General features: G+C 37.4%; 1 protein-coding gene across 2 annotated transcripts in view; it reads left to right on the forward strand.

Moving 5' to 3' along the window:
- The window catches only part of CSMD1 (CUB and Sushi multiple domains 1), a 1,403,311-nt gene that overhangs the window by 1,155,073 nt on the left and 231,162 nt on the right, over positions 1-17,076 (forward strand). For both annotated transcript variants that reach the window (XM_033848938.2, XM_073798556.1), the window contains exons 24-25: positions 116-242; positions 14,218-14,420. In XM_033848938.2, coding sequence (XP_033704829.2) covers positions 116-242; positions 14,218-14,420 — 330 coding nt within the window. The remainder of the gene's footprint in view (positions 1-115; positions 243-14,217; positions 14,421-17,076) is intronic.

Here is a 17,076-nt window from a genome sequence, read left to right on the forward strand (position 1 = left end):
GTGATTGTTTTCCTGTGTGTAAAACACAGACGTGATGGTTTGGGCTTTTAAAGGTAGTTACAGGAAGCCTCTAATGCCTGGAGTAAACTTCCCTGTGTTTCTGTATCCCTTTCAGCGGAATGTGGCGGTCAGATCCACGCTGCCACTTCAGGACGCATCTTGTCTCCTGGCTACCCCGCTCCATACGACAACAACCTCCACTGCACCTGGGTTGTAGAGGCGGACCCGGGAAAGACCATCAGGTACTTGTTTTATTGGGTTTCAGTGATTTGAGAATAGAAGCATGGCTCCTATTCTTGTAGTGGAGATAGTGGTACATCCATTATTACCCACTATTAGATTTAAGTTTCTGAGTTAAAGAAGAAAATGTAAACACATGGCCAAGGTTTTTGTTGGTTTGCATGCTCACTTTGGTATTCCTTTGAAAATTTGTGTTAAGCCATCCATTGTAAAGATAAAAAAAGTACGTACCTCAGTTAGCTTTGGCTGCGTAACAAGTGGGCCCCTGAAACTTAGTTGCTGCAAACGATGATTTATGTGCTCATGTCTTTGTGGGTTGCCCAGGCAGTTCTGGTTGGTTGGGGTGGGTGGTCTAGGAGGGCCTCATGCAGGTTTGGGGGGCTCAGCTGGATGGTTAAAGGCTGGGGTCTCTCCACTCCAGGTTCTGTTCCTTCAGGAAACTAATGATGGTAGAAGGTTCCTCGAAGCAAGAGATGGAGACTTTGCAAACTTTTGCTTGCATCACATTTGCTGATGTGCCATCTGCCAAAGCAGGTCTCAGGGGCAAGATAAGGTTTGAAGAAATATAATCCACCCCTTAATGGGAAGAGAATCAGTTATATTGAAAAGGTTTTGCATATAGAGGTGGAAGAGGTGTGTGATTATTTTATGATATTCCAAAGTAAGTTTGAAGGAGACCAAGAAAGTATTCCAATCTAAAGTTACACGTATAACAGAAAATCATGAAAAATCTCAGATAATTGTGCAAACATTTCAACAGAAAGTATTACTCTATTTCAGTCGATAGTCCTAAATGATGGTAATTTTTTTAATTAACAAGTGTAAACCAACAAAAAGTAAAATTCTCCATGTGCCAGTCAAAAGGCTGTGTCAAAACCACAGTACGGTAAAGCAAAAAGTAATTTCAAAATAAGCTGTTTTTTAATTATAGATCTTGATGAACAAGGAGAGAATGTACATTCTTTAGTCACGCCTCATAAAATCCCCTTTCTCCTCCCATTAACTCTCCTCTTTCATTGTATTCTTTTGAAATCTCCCCGGAAAGTTAATTTTTTAAAAAACTCTGTACCCCACCTCCCAACAGCCTTAATCCACGTGCCTCTGTTCCTTTTCCTCTTCCCTGTGTTATTGCACTGACCAAAGACTAAAAGAATCCAGGCAACTCAACTCTGAAATATGTGAAGAAGCTGAAAGAGACAGGTGCAAAGCAGAAACCTCTTTCTGGGGCAAGTGGATACATGAAAACATTTATGAACTAGTGGGTTTTGTCCTTATTCACAGAAGGTTTGCCCAGCAAACTTAGTAAATTTATCATACTGCAACTTTATAACTTAGTAAAAAAGTGAAACGGGACAAGGAGGAGTGAGGCGACCTGCTGATTCCATTCAGTGTTGCTGTTTCTCATCAGGTGACTTCCATCCTCCCTGAAATTCACCAGACTTTCTTGAAGTTTGATCACATTTACATCTTGGGAATGAGTTAAACTGACATGGCACAAACTATTACCGCTTTCAAACCCTCCAAAAGAAATATTCTTACTATGTACAGGGAGCAAGGGAAGGAATTTAAAGCATGTAAATATTGCAAAAAACATTATTTTATAATAACTCATTTAAAAATTAACTTGTGTCATTAAGAAAAATGATTAATTAGGTAGTTAGGGATCCATTGGGACACAAATAAGGCATATTTGAGGGACAGAATTTAAGAGTCTGTATTCTTCATAAAAATCAACATAGTCACTTATCCAATGAACTAAATAGAATTAAATACTACTTCTTAACTTTGAATTCCTGAACACTTGATCTGAATAATCCAAAAGCCATTACACTGAATTTGATTGTGAAAAATCCTAGGAATCATCTGTGATTCATAAAATGACTTTACATAAACAGGATATATTTCCTTTTAGGCTGATTTCAAAAGTTTCTATTTCTGACACATCTCCTTGTGATTTGTTTCCCAAGAATTGGAAAGAGCACTTGTTCCCCTAATGCAAACCAAGTGATGAATTCACTCTTTGCAGGTGAATGTAATGCTTCATTAACATTTTAGTAAGAACAGAGAAAAGAAATTAATAAAGAATGAGTTGAAGTAATAAAAAATGTACAGCTTTTGCATTGAACTGACTTTGTCATTTAACCGTTAATGTTCTAGGAAAAAAAAAGACGTTGCCTATACCACTTTATTGTTTGGGGAATTTTTTTCTTCTTGTAGGTATCTTTCAAGTTACTCAATTTGTAAACAGATCTTTTTCATTTAAGGCATAAAGCCCTTCATAATAAGGAAGTTAAGAAGCAAACATCAGTACTTGTAATTAATTTACTCCATCGGTATTCAACCTCATCCCCAAATGTTTCTGGTGATTTCTCTTCATTAAGAAAATATGTACTATTTTTAGTATGGCAATTTGGAAAATAACATACTTAAAAGTACATAATATACAATTTTAGGCTTAAAATGGTACTGATGCTCAGAAAAATAGGGCTTGGTCTTAGTTTGGATATTCTTTAGCTTAGTTTACTGAATTATTTCATTGGTATCATAGCCAGTATTTTATCTACATCGTTTGCTTGAAAATGAGGAATACATCGGTCATATAAACATGAGCCCAGGGTTTAATTTAAGTATTAAAAATTCTTAATATAAATGGAATTCATTACTATACATTCTATTATGATTTCTTTAAATGTCAGTGTTTTTCACTGTCAAAGAATAAATAAGGAACAAGATCTCGGAAATTATAAAAGGTCTGGTTTCAACACTTCAGGCCAGTTATTACTGGGCCTATTTTGATTTCTTGGAGGTCCAAAGCAATTTCTGATTGCATATTGCTGTAACTTTTTGTTCGAGGTAATAGAAGACCCCAAAATAGTTTTTGTTATAGGACACTTGGGTCTGGAAGAGGTTTGTAATTTTAACACGCATACTATAAAGCAGTTACCAGAATTAAATTTAATTAAAAGTCTAATCACAAGACACTGCAGTAAATTTAGCCACATTAAGAGTTATATGTAAGCATGTGTCTGAGAGACCCAGTGCGTTTCACTGCTGAGCACAGCTGTAATTTATACAATAAAGGGAACAGCATTACAAACATCTTCAGCAAGCAGCATCAAGGCAGTGTTTTTCATAATCGTATGTGTATGTTGTTCCCTGGCTTTCATTGCTTTTCTGCAAGTGTAATTGTCTGGAAAACTCACTTTGAAAGTATTTCTGTTCCTAATTGTTCCCAGGAAATTGCATTTGGAGGTGTAGTTGAGGGGGATTTTATTAGAAAAACTCATGCAGTATTGAAAACATTAGAGGCCTATCAAAAGTGTATCAAGATTGTCAAAACTGTCCACGTGCAGACTTTTAAAGAAAGTGAAATGTGGGATGTGATCCTGATCTCACCGCATCTGGCCGGATGGGCTGTAGAAAGATCGGGGGAGATGTGGTTTGGAGATCTAGGAATGTTTTAATTTATTTTTGACCAACCTTCAAGATCGCTGTGAGACACAGACTAAGCAGGAGAAGGACGGGCAAATGATTCCACTTCACTGGACATTTGTCTCCAAACATGAGGTCGGCATGTAGTAAATGTGCTGGGAACATGAGTCGGGAGTCTTTTGCTGACAAGACAGACAGGTGTGGGGCCCGGAACCCAAGCACCTCAAACGCCCCTTTCCTGTCAGGGCCACAGCGGGGTATCCCATCTATCTTTGTGGGTAAGGTGAGGAAATAACCGGTCAAGAGAATTCCAGCCATCCAAAGAAAAGAGAGCAGCAGCTCTTCAAAGTCTGCCCAGTATCTGAGGCTGGGCTCTGGCCCTCCTTAGCTGGGGCTGTGGGAGCAGCTGCTGGGTTTAGGGAACCTGACCAGCTGCCTGCAGAGTGAGAGAGAGGGAGAACCCTGCAGGCACCCGCCACGGCGCAAGATCCTCATGCAGGCAATTTCAGTTACCCCGCTTCAGCTAAACAACGCCAGTGCCCCAAAACAGGATTCAGATTTCAGTTGCAGACTTACTGTGAAGAATTGCATGAAGGACAGACTTCTCTTTTAGCCCTTCAGCTCCCAGATCTCTGCATAAACAACAGAGGCACGTCACAGCCAGTTCCTGATCGCGTCACGCGCCTTCCCGAGGGGGATTGCTGCGCTCAGCTCAGCCACAGACAGCAGAGTGTGTCCTCGTGTTGCTTCCTTGTCTCCCAGTGATAAACCCACTTGGCGTTTTACAAACACGGATAATCAAAAAGGGAACTGGCCATTGAAGATGGAAGTGTAGAAAGAATTGAAAAGTGGTAACACTGGAAGTGAAATTCCAATCACACATAAATGGAGCTTAGGAGAAGCAGTTGATGGTGGGGACGTTGGTATGGCTGCTGTTCCAGGGATGAACGCCTCACAGGCACAAGGCAGGCACGCCAATTTCAGGATTATTATCATCCCCCCTGGGCCTCTTTCTACTTCTTTATTCCCTATTTCTGTTAATGCCTGTCTTCCTCAGAATGGCTGGAGGTTTTAATTTTCAGTATTATCTTCTGCTCTTCCTTGTTTCTCCCTCACCAGTCTCCAATATTTTCCCAACTGAACAAAACAAACAAACAGGTATTAATATGTGTCTCACAGCATTCTTTTAGTGAACTACATTAAATTTCTTCATAATAGGCTCTGAGAAAAAATTAGTTGCATGCAAGCCAAACCCTTGTCAGCTCTACCCTTGTTTGTCTTTCTTCTTATCTGTGATTCCCAGTTCCTACTTCCCAGGCTCTTACTGTAATCTTCTCCCAGTGAGCCTTCCAAATCCGTCCTCCACCCTCTCCATCTCTGAGCCTCCCCTTTGCTAATCAGAGAACATAAGCTCCTTAACCAGAACTGTAACACCCTCTCGACTTGGCGTCTGGTCCCCTACAGGTTTACCTCCGACGGCTCATATGCACGTTACATTTCAGCACAGATGAAGCGTGTATGAGTCTCCCATCCCAACCTTGTCATCACAGCTCTCTCGACCTATGCTCCCCCCAGTTTCTCCTTGTTGCCTCACCTCCAGATTCTTCCATCTTTGGGGGCCCAGTTAAAAGGTCAACCCCTCAACAGGAATTTCATTCTTGTTATCTCACCTGAAAATAATCTGTGTTCTTCTCTGGACTCAGTGTTTGCCCTGCAGTTCCTTCCTTCTGAAGTAGGGTCATCACTACATAGCAAGACATCCAGGCAAGCCTCTTAGTGTCACGAGCTCCTCCCTCCTTCCCACACTCCTGTGATCACACATCTCAGTAATTCTACGTGGAGCCCCAGGTCTGCTCTCCCACCAGTACTGCTGCTACTTCCCTAGTCCAGACCAGCATGACTCACTGGGCCTCTTCTCTGACCATCCTGCCAGGGCTGCCTCTCAACCACTGCTCCCACTCTAAGGAACATGTTTTATTTTTTTTCAATTAAAATATTAATTTTATATGGCTGGAAAATAAATGTATATCTAGACATCTTCAAAAGTATAAAAAAGAAAGGCATGCATTATCCCCATACTAGACATCATTGTTGCCATGTTCACATATGTCTTACATGGACCTTTGCATACTCTACAGTGTGGGTGTCTATAATTAATTATTGTCTCTCTTGGTTATTCACATTATTTCTAATTTTCAATATTATACATAATAATATGGCAAATAGTATTGCAAGTAAAGCTTTGCCTCTTTTTATAATTAATACCTTAGAATAAATTCCCAGGAAAATTCTTTCTGGGTCAAATGGTTGAGACATTTTTGTGTGTCTTGATACAAATATTTCTATCAAATAAAGCTGATCATATCATTTACCCCCTTTAAAAAAAGTACGTATTTTGTCTGCTCATTATGTGCAGAATCAATTCAAGTTCATTGTCATGACGTTCAAAGTTATTTATTTTCCCAATTTTTGAAATACTAGAAAAGTGTTGCAGAAAGATAAAAAGCCTGAAAAGTAGTTTGCTATAATCCTAGACACAAAATATAACTACAGTTTAAAATTTGGTATATATTTTTATAATTTCTTATGCAAACACACACACACACACCCATATATATATATAATATACATACATATATATACAGCTTGATTTATCTGTTTATCTACTTGTTTAATTATTTTTGAAAAATAGTATCATGCCTTAATATTATTCTGAAGATTTCCTTCAGTCAGTAAACATGGTCAAAGTTTTATATCCTTACTTGTAATTCCACCTCATTCTGTTTAGTCATGGAAGAAGATTCTATTGCCTGAATGCACCATAATTTATTTAAACTATACCCTATTGGGATATTTGCGTTGTTTTCAGTTTTTCACTATTATCAGCCATGCTACCATCCTCCCAATATATCACCTCGAGGGTACTTTCTACAATGAATTTCTAAAGCTGGACTTGCTGTGTATGCACATTTAAATTTGTATAGTTATTACCAAATTGCTTTTATGAAGAGTAGATATGGCTTCAACAGCATATGAAAAGGTAGGGTCTCCACAATGTCACTGAAACTGGATAAAGTGTTTATAATCTTTGCCAATCTGGTAGGAAAAAAATCTTTGCATCATTTTTTGTTACATTTGTAACTTTTGTATCTTTACATTTTTAGCATATTAATGAATGTATTTGTTCAGTCGCTTTTTGTCTCATCCTCTTTGTTGAATTATCCTTCCTATTTCTCTCTGCCTGACAAAGCCCTTCCCAGACACCTTGAGGCAGAATTAAACACACCTGATGCTTTGTTCACATCTCTTAAAGCTTGTGACACTGTGCATTGCAAAGTGTATGTTTTTGTTTTTTTTTTCTTTCATGACTGTGTCTGAAATGACTAACAGTTCCTTCAGGATGATACTTTTTAAAATCAATTTTTAAACTTTCCCTACCTAGTGGTATGGTGTCTGCATATTGACTTTTAATTATTTTTTTTAGAATGAAAAATGGCCATTTCTTTATCTGTTTAAATTTTGTTATATCATTTTTGTTGTTATTGAATTTACAAGGTATTTCCCAAATGGCAAAACTTACAGCATCAGGGTGAATCTTTTTTTGTCTGTGTAAGCTTCTCATTAACATATAACATAGGCACATAAGACTATCCAAATGATAAGTATACAGCTTGTTTATAAAAATACCCCTTGTTACCAGCAGCCAGATCAAGACCCACATTGTGCCCTTTGAGCTCCATTTAAACGATCCATTCTTAAGGATAATCACTATCCTAACTTCAGATAGATAATCGCTATCCTAATTTGAACTTTATAAAAATCGAATTATACAGTGTGATTAGTTTTGTGTCTTGATTTCCTCAACCTTCACTGCCACTGATACAGGTAAATTATTCCATTGCATGAATACACAATGATTTACTTATTTATTCCGAGTGTTGATGGACGTGTGAATTGTTTTTACACAGTTTAAGGTTATTGCAAATGACGTCCTGTTGGATATGCTTTCATGTATTATTTGGTGGATGTGTGCATGTTTTTCTCTCAGGTGTACACCTGTACTCAGCTATGGTAGATACTGTCAAATGATTTCCCGAAGTGGTTAAACCAACACCACTCCCATCACAGTGTAGGTCATTCCCAGGTACCTCACCTTCCCCTGCACTAAGCATTGACTGTCTTTCCTTTTAGCCATCCTAGTGTGTAGTTGTGTTAATTTGCTTTTCCTTGGTGACTGATCAAGGCCATCACTTTTTTATATGTTTATTAGTCTCTTGACTATCCTCTTTTATAAATGTCAGTTGAAGATTTTTGCTCATTTCTTTTTGCACTGGAATGCCTATCTTTTCCTTTTGATTAGTATATAGTTTTTATACATCTGAATGCAATCTTTTGTTGATTATATATTCACCAGCTATATTCTTATACTCAGTGGTCTTTTGGTTTCATAATGATGTCTTTTGGTAAAGACAGGTTTTCAGTTTCAGTGAGTCAAATTCATTTTGGCTCATTTTTCTTTTATGGTTAGTATATTTCTTATTAAGTTATATCAAATATTTTATGGGGGGGTTTCTTAGTGTTTTTGTGTCCAGTTTAAGAAATCCTGCCCTCCAAAGTTATAAAAAATATTATCTTAAGTTTTTTTTATAGGAGATCTATTTTATCTTCCACATTTATGTTTTCATTTCATCTGGAATTAACTTTTGTGTAAGGTATTAGGACGATGCAAGGAATCTTTTGTCCATAGTGCAGTTCAATTGACCATTTGTTGGAAAGTCAGTCTTTCTCCATTAACTGAAGTGCAGCCTTTGTTATAAACCAGATAATTATAATTATGATTATATAATTATAGGCCTGTTTCTGAACTTCATTACATTGATCTATTTGTCCATCTAGTGCAATACCTTTCTATCTTAATCACTGAATTACTTAATAAGTACTGATATCTGGTACTGTATTCCTCCAGCTTTGTTCTTTTTCATGTAGATTGCCATGGCTATTCTTGACCCTTTGCATTTCCATATGAGTTTTAGAAACACTTGTTACTTTCTACAAGGAAGTTGCTAGAGTTTTAGCTGGAATCACATTATATCAGTAGATCAGCTTAGGGAAACCTGACATCATTTCCAATTCTGAATTTTCTGATCTCTGATATAGTATATTGTCTCATTTATGTAGATCTTATATAATTTGCCTCAATAGTGATAGTTTTCTGTGAGGAGCTCTTGTACATCTTTTGCTAGAATTATCCCTAGCTATAGCACACTTTTTGATGATAATGTAAATAGTATTTTTATTTCACTTTCTAGTTGTGACTGTCTTGTGAAAATAAATTATATTTTTATATTTATCTTGTATAAATAAATTCACTTATTAATTCTGAGTTCTTAGGTTTAAAATTTTTTTCTTTGTGAACAATCATGTTATCTACATTAATAAAAGATTGGTTTCCTTTTTTGTCAAATCTTTTGGCTTTGTCTTGCCTTGTTGCACTGGCTACAGTCACCAGAATAATGATTCGAAATGAATCTCATTGTCCTGGTCCCAATCTCAGAGACTAAACTTTCAATTATTTATTTATTTCAATAAATATATGTGAATTATATTTTAAAAACTCCATAATGGAAAAAATATTAAATTCTACCACCTAAAGATATAAAATTCAAAAACAACTATAGGAAATTATTGGAATTAATAAATGAAATTATTTATGTAAGACAAGTAAAAAACATAGTGTTTTCTACATTTTTTTCACTTAGCAGTACTTTTATGGACTTTTTACATATCAGTATTTACTGAACTTTTAATTCTTTTGTTGTTGGACATTTGTCCTGTTTTCAGTTTATCACCAATTTCAAAATATTTTGATAAATATAAGATGTATATTTCTGTATGTTTGTCTATATTGGTTTCCTTGAGTCAATTTTAGTAATTTCTATTTTCTAGAAAACCATTTTATGCATAGTTTAAAATATATTGCCATAGATTTATATGCATAGTTATCGCTTAGATTCATTTCCTTTTTTCTTTCTTTCTTCACTAGTTTATATTTTTATCAACTACTCCATACACACAGTATAAAAGTAAAATAATTCTGCAGTGATGGTTACAGAAAGCAGTAGTTCTCTACATCCCCTAAATCTCTAGTAGAATTGCTGGATGATGTGAATTTTGCATTTAATAAAAGCCTAATGTGTCTCGAGTAGCATTAGTAAAGGTCAGTGCATGCCTAGACACATTCTAGTAAGCCCAAGGACACCAAGGGTGGAGAAAAGATCCGAGAAACAGCTAAAAAAAGGAAGATATATATTAGCTAGCCTGATAGAAGACTTCTTAACAATACAGACCAAAAGAAAGAGGTATTTGAAGTACTAAAGGAAAATAACTGTCAACCTGGAATCTATATTCAAACAACCTGTCATTCCCTTGTAAGTGTTCCTATTATGCAATTACTGTTAACACACAAAATACTACTATTGGTTTAGGGATATATATTCACCAGACATATGTGATAGTTAAGAGGAACTTTTATCCAGCTAAGAATATAGCTTAATACAAACAAAATAAATAAATTATATGGAGACATTGGAAATTGCACAGCATGCCTCCTTTAACTCTTTATAACTCATAAATCAAACAGGTAACAAATTAGTAAGTTTACAGAGGATTTGAACCATGCAATTACTAAGCTTATTTTAAAAAGACATACAGCCTTCAACTAGAAAGTGCACATTCTGTTCAAGTAAATATGGAACATGTGCAAACATGATCACAAACTAGGAACAAACTAATCAGTGAAAACAATAAAGCAGAGAATCACTTTTATACTCCACACCAAGACCAAAATGGAATAGAAATAGAAATCTGTAGCAAGAAGGAAAACACATGCTCAATTTTGAAAAGAAAAGACACATGATTAACAGCTTACTGTGAAATTTATAGCCTTAAATGCACATATTGGAAAAAGAAGATCGCTTGAAAATCAAGTTAAGCTCCAGCTAATGGAATTTGAAAAATGCTATCAGAGTAAATTCAAAGAAGTATAGTTGAAAAACAACAAATATAGTAAAAGAAATTAATGGAAGAAATAATATAGAGAATTACCAAACCCACAAACTGATTCTTGAAAAGGTATCATTGGTAGAAAAATAACTGACATATTATGATAGAATACAGGAGGCCCAAATAATTGACATTAGAAATGGAATTGAAATATACCCCTACAATAAGGATTACTTTTAGAAAATTTAAGAAAATAATAGATTATATTATACCAATATATAGGAAAAACCTTCCATCCAAAAGAAAAAAATGGAAATGGTCTGATTCATTTAATGAGGCTAAAATAACCTTCATATCACAAGAACAAGTAAAGAACAGGAAATAAAAATTAAGAGCTGAACTCTGTAATTACTCCCATTTTATATATTAAGAAAAATGACCTGTATGATCATCTAAATAGGTATAGAAAAAGTAGTTTAATAGAACTGAATACATGTTCATGATCAACAACATAAAGAGATAAAACGAAAACCTTCCTAGCATAGTAAGTAGCAGGGGTTTTTTCTTAAAACGATAAAGGGTATGTAACAAAATCCACCCACAAGAATATAATATAATATATAAACAGTAATAAAAGAGATGAAGAATGCATTACAGAAGTGGGCAATCATATGTGATCAGATAATTCAGAGTCCATGGTCCTATTCTCCACCTAAGACCTTTGATGATCTCATGTAGTCCCATGACTTAAGACCATTTATTTCCGAAGACACAGGTTTATTATTTCCTTTCAGAGTTCTCTCTGAAGCTCCAGGTTCGCATGAACAGCTGTCTGCTCAAGTCTCTACTCAGTGTCCGGTAGGCATCTTGAATTTACAGGCCCAAAGCATAATCCCTGGTCTTCCCACCCCACAAACCTTTCCACCTGCACCCTTTCTCACCTCAGCCCGTGACCTCTCCACCTTTCTCATTTCTCAGGCAAAAACCTTCGAGTGACCTTGCATCCTCTCTTAATCATACATGGCTCACCCAGTCCTGTTTTCCCCACCTTCAAACCGTGCCCAGAATCTGACAACCTCTCAATATGTCCCCTGTCCAGCTCCTCTGAGTAACAGCCATCTGATTCTTGATTCTGCCTTGCCCTGTATAGCCTGTTGCCAACACAAGTGCAGAGCAATTATTTTTAAATCACAGGTGGGATAACTTCTTTACCAAAAAAACCACATTGGTCTGTCACCCAGGGTGAAAGCCAGAATCTTCAGAACAATCTAGAAAACCCTGTGTGTTGCCCACCAGCCCCCTGCTTCCCCCTCCCCATCCACTACACCCGTTATTTCTCTGGCCTCAGTTTCCTTATCAGGCCCTCTCTCTGCTCTGGTTAAATTGGTGCCTGGATGGTCTCAAATGCTGAAACCATGCCCTCTGTGTCGGGCTTTTGCTGGGCTTCACTCTCCCCTCACACCAAGTATAACAACCCCTCCATCTCCTTCAAGTCTGCTCAAACCTCTGCTCACCAACATGGGTTAACCAACAACCCCATATAATACCTAAATCTCCCCCCATCCTCTGGTCCTGGCATGACCAGTGCTGCTTATTCTGCTCTGCGTTTTTCTTTCCTCAATGGCATTTACCACTTACTAAAATGCAGTCTTCTTTACTTATTTTTTGTGGTTGCTGTTTTTTGCTCATCTCCCCCATTACCAACCATGTAACCTCCATGAAGGCAGGGTTCTTCATTTAGTTCACTGATGTATCCAAAATTCCTAGAAGAGTGCCTGGTACATAGTCGGTGCTCAATAAGTGTTTGTTGAATGGCTGAACTATATTGAAAGCGGGTTGCCTTACACTCACAAAAGGATGTTCAACCTCATGAATATTCAGGGAGATGTAACTTAAACATGATACCATTCCACAACCATCAAATTTTCTCTTTTTACAACTATTTAAGTCTGATGTTATCAGATACTGGTGAAGATGTGACAACACAGAGCCATTTGTACTTTATTGTGAGACTGTAAGAAGTTACAGTCACATGCTAGAACAACTTGGCCATTTCTCTTCTTGAGCCTAGAGGGACCCTAGGCTGAGCACCATTTGTCATAATAAAATGCAGAAACTAACTATCTTTTGTTAGAGGACCAGACAAATGAAGCATTTCCTCATGCTTCTAAAGCGAGTTAACAAAATCTACGTCTTTCAGTTTAGAGGAATTTCACCTTATGCTGAATATAAAAAGCAACTTGAAAATGATACAAGCACATACATGCCAAAATGACATCTAGCATGTAATTACTGTTAAACGCACAAATTAGTACTGTATGTTGTTTGGAGATAGGTATACTACGTGAGCATATGAAAATTATAAAAATATAAATGAGAAGAGACCATCATGATTTCAGAATGTGGGGTGAGAGGAAAAACAAATGCATAAGTGGAGAGGCAGGGGAGTAGGACTGTGTCTATAAAATTTTATTTTTAAAAAAGATCTGAAGCAAATAAGGCAAAATGTTAACATTGGTGGTGGTAGGTATCTAAGTGTCTGCTATATTCTGTACTTCCCTCTATATTAAAAATATTTTAAATCAAACATTTAAAAATATACTACATTTTATATTTATGCAGGGTGAGATAGATATTTTCTTTGAATTTATAATATGCACAAAGTAAATAATTGGGATTTGTGTACCGTTTTTCGTATGTCATTTATTATGATTTTTCTCTCGTACAATTTTGTGCAGTAAGCAGTGAGTGGAAAACAATGAATGAAAGCATTCAGCAAATACAGATTTTTGTTGATATTAAACTGTTTTATCTGTCTGAATTGCCATAAATAGAATTACAGGTCTGCTGCCATCACTGAAAGAGCTTCCTCTGACACAGAGATTTTAAGTTGCTTTGATATCTGTAAATGTGATAGAAGTATGTTAAAATGTTATGAAGAAAGGAGTTTATACTACACATTTCTGCCTTTGTGTTGGTATTTCAAATAATGTATTTTTTCCGAAAATAAAATGTACAGAAACAAACACAACATAAGCTGAGATCATTCGGATACAGGTACACAATATCCTCCAGCTGTAAACAACATCTCTGCCAGCGTTTCTGTCCTGGCATGGATGCTACCACCTAGTGGGGCATTTCAGGAACAACACTGATACCACACGCATTAAAATCCGACGTCTGTTAGCTTAAAACAAAGCTGTATCAGACCCATCTTTGATTTGTGTGCCCGAGAAAGCTTTGAATTGTAAAAAGAGCTGACAGTCTCAAAAGGCCTGGTTTCATCCTTAAACACACAGCTCAGCATAGAGCTCCGTATCCATCACAGACAGAAGTAGGTGCTTCTGTTTTCTGATGTGCACGAGTGAATCCACTTCTGTGACGCTCCAGGCTCATCCATAACTGTCAGACAAGGAAAGGCACATTGGGGTGGGGTTTGGTGTGGGTGAAACGGGCTGGTGTGTACCCGAGTTTTGTGCTGGGGTGTCCTCACTGGGCGGGAGGGGCCTTTCAGTCACCGTACCAGCTGTGCTCTCCTTGCAGCCTCCACTTCATCGTGTTTGACACGGAGCTGGCCCATGACATCCTGAAGGTGTGGGACGGGCCAGTGGACAGCGCCATCCTGCTGAAGGAGTGGAGCGGCTCAGCACTGCCCGAGGACATTCACAGCACCTTCAATTCGCTCACTCTGCAGTTCGACAGCGACTTCTTCATCAGCAAGTCCGGCTTCTCCATCCAGTTCTCAAGTAGGTGCACGGCCCCCTTCTTCGTGATCTGGACACTGGGAGACAGATCCGCATCTGTGTCTTAAGGTTCCCCGGACAAGGGTGTACCTTTTGTTGAGCAAAATACACAATTTTTAAAACACCTATCAAGAGAACGGTTTGTCTTGGGAAATTCTGTTCATTCTCAGATGGGGATAGACAGTGGCTCTCCTTAGTTATGGGGGAAAAACAACTTACTTTAAAGGTTTGAGTTAATCAGTAAATATTTAAACTTGGGCCCAGGACAGATGTGGGTCTCTACCGGGAGGTCAAGTTTATCTTTGGTGCCCCCCGCCACACCCAGCACCAGCGCCAGGCTCCCTCACTCTCTGGTTGGTGCCAGGAAGTCTTGATGTCTCCAGGCTGCTTCAGTTTTCTGCTTTCAACTTCCCTGAATAGAAGGGCCCTGCATTTTTTCCCTCCTTAGGGCTGATGTTTCAAATAGCTTATGTAGGATAGTAATCTCTGCAGGATTTAGTGGGCACCACGTTTGCACTTTGAAGCTGTTACCTCTTGACGATGGTTCCCACCTTCACTGTGTAGCCCATTTTTAAGGAACATTTTCCTGAGAAGGAAGGGGTGGAGATATTTTGTGGCAGTTCCGTCTTTGCGAACCCTTCAAATTGCACCGTGTAGAGGTGTCATATAATGTGGTAGCACCCAGGGTCAGCCGTCATCGTAAAACTAGCGGAATTTGCACATAAACATATTCTGGCTCAGTTTATCTCTGGGCAGGTCACTGGTGAGCCATATTTAGGATTTACATGAGTAAATGGACTTAGGTCAATTTGATGCTTTAAAAGGTTGGTAATAAAATTAAGGTTAAAGTCTGCACAGTTTCTTACCTCTGGTTCGCTGTGCTTTGAGGCAGTAGTTTGTGAATATGTGTTCATGGAATAGAATCTCTACGTGGTAAAATTTTCACTGGTTTATGGCAAAAATATCAAGGTAAGTTTGCTTCTGCTATCCTGCCTTGGGAAAAAATGTTTTTTATTCCAAGGTTATATCATTTTTGCTCTTTTTTGTGAGATAAATATGGCCTCCATCTTTAGAAATTGTGGTAAGAGTAGGTGAAAGATGTGTGATGTAATGTCCTTGTTTAGCAAAATGAAAAAGTTGGTACCATTTTGAGGTTATGTTTGTTTTCCTTTCCTACCCATTCTATACTCTCCTGGCCTTGGTTTCTTTTTCTTTTTCTTTTTTTTAATAGAATTTATTCTTTAGAGCAGTTTTAGGTTCACAGCAAATCACATGCATTTAGGGTTCCTCCATGTCTTTTCACAGCTTGGTAGCTCATTTCTTTTTAGTGCTGAATAGTATTCTGTTGTCTGGATGTATCACTGTTTATTTATCCATCACCTACTGAAGGACATCTTGGTTGCTTCCAACTTTTGGCAATTATGAATAAAGCTGCTATAAACATTTGCATGTAGGTTTTTGTGTGGACATAAGTTTTTAATTTCTTTGCGTAAATACCAAAGAGTATGATTGCTATATTATATGGTAAGAGTATGTTGTTTTGTTCCTGGCCTTTTAAAATCTTCCCTTTTTAAAAATTCATGTGGAACCAAGAAACCACTTATTTTTCTATATTTCTCATGATTTTCTCTTTGAAAAGACATCTTCCTAGTTTGGGTTAAAGATAAAGGAGAATCCTTTATTATAGTTATTTGAGAGCATAGACATTTATGTTCTATGTTTATAATTATACAAATAATATACTTAACTGACATATTGATGCTTAGGAGGTGATAAACATGAACACGTCCATTAAAGTTCCTACAGAAATGAAACTTGCTTAATTTTTTTAACTTGGTTTTCCAAGTGTTCTAGTTTGAACCATACAGAATTGTCATTTTTGCAGATAAAAAATGGGTGAATGTTAGCATTTTCATATGGTTTAACACAGCATTTAGTATGCACTTTGGGAAATACCATTTGAAAATAAAATGTTGACTCTGAGGCTTTTGTATGAATGGGTTTCTGCATGGTCTTTAAAACTCTATGGGAAGGAAAAAACAAGATATAAAAACTTTGCTTGCATAATTTAGAAAAACTTGGCCTGAATTGTGATGCTGAAAATTTGGGTTTCTCTCTTGATCTCCAGAGATTGGAAACTGACCTATCTCTTTCTTTATTGCTTTATTTGTGAATTGAAGATATTGCACCAAATTCTAAGCACCTTTCCACTTGCATCATGTATTTTCCCTTTGCCTTTTTAGATCTACTCTCCACCATTTCTCAATCTACTCTGATCCTAGTGGTGGACATGTGTGGACTATGTTCTGTGCCCTCTGCCTGGGTTCCTCCAGTGGGGGGCTCGGGCAGGAGATGAGAGGTGCAGGGAGGAGAGCGGTGTCGGAGTGTGATACCTCCCTATCAGATTCCCTCAACCAAAGCTCACTATTTTTCTCAAGAAGCCGTATCCATACATGTCCCTTTCCAGGTTTCTGTAACCAACTCCCAGTGACCACACTTCTACCTGGGCTTCTCCAAACCCAACATTTGTAAAGAAACCCTCTCAAATGATCTATGGGAAGTGTGTCATATGTTTTGTGTTGGATCCTAAATGATACAGTTCCCAAAGGAACATTGTCAAGCCCGTGAAACTGACATTCCTATGTCCCAGGAACTCCCT

The sequence above is a fragment of the Tursiops truncatus genome, chromosome 21 (genome assembly GCF_011762595.2).
Source record: "Tursiops truncatus isolate mTurTru1 chromosome 21, mTurTru1.mat.Y, whole genome shotgun sequence".
Taxonomy (NCBI): Eukaryota; Metazoa; Chordata; class Mammalia; order Artiodactyla; family Delphinidae; genus Tursiops; species Tursiops truncatus.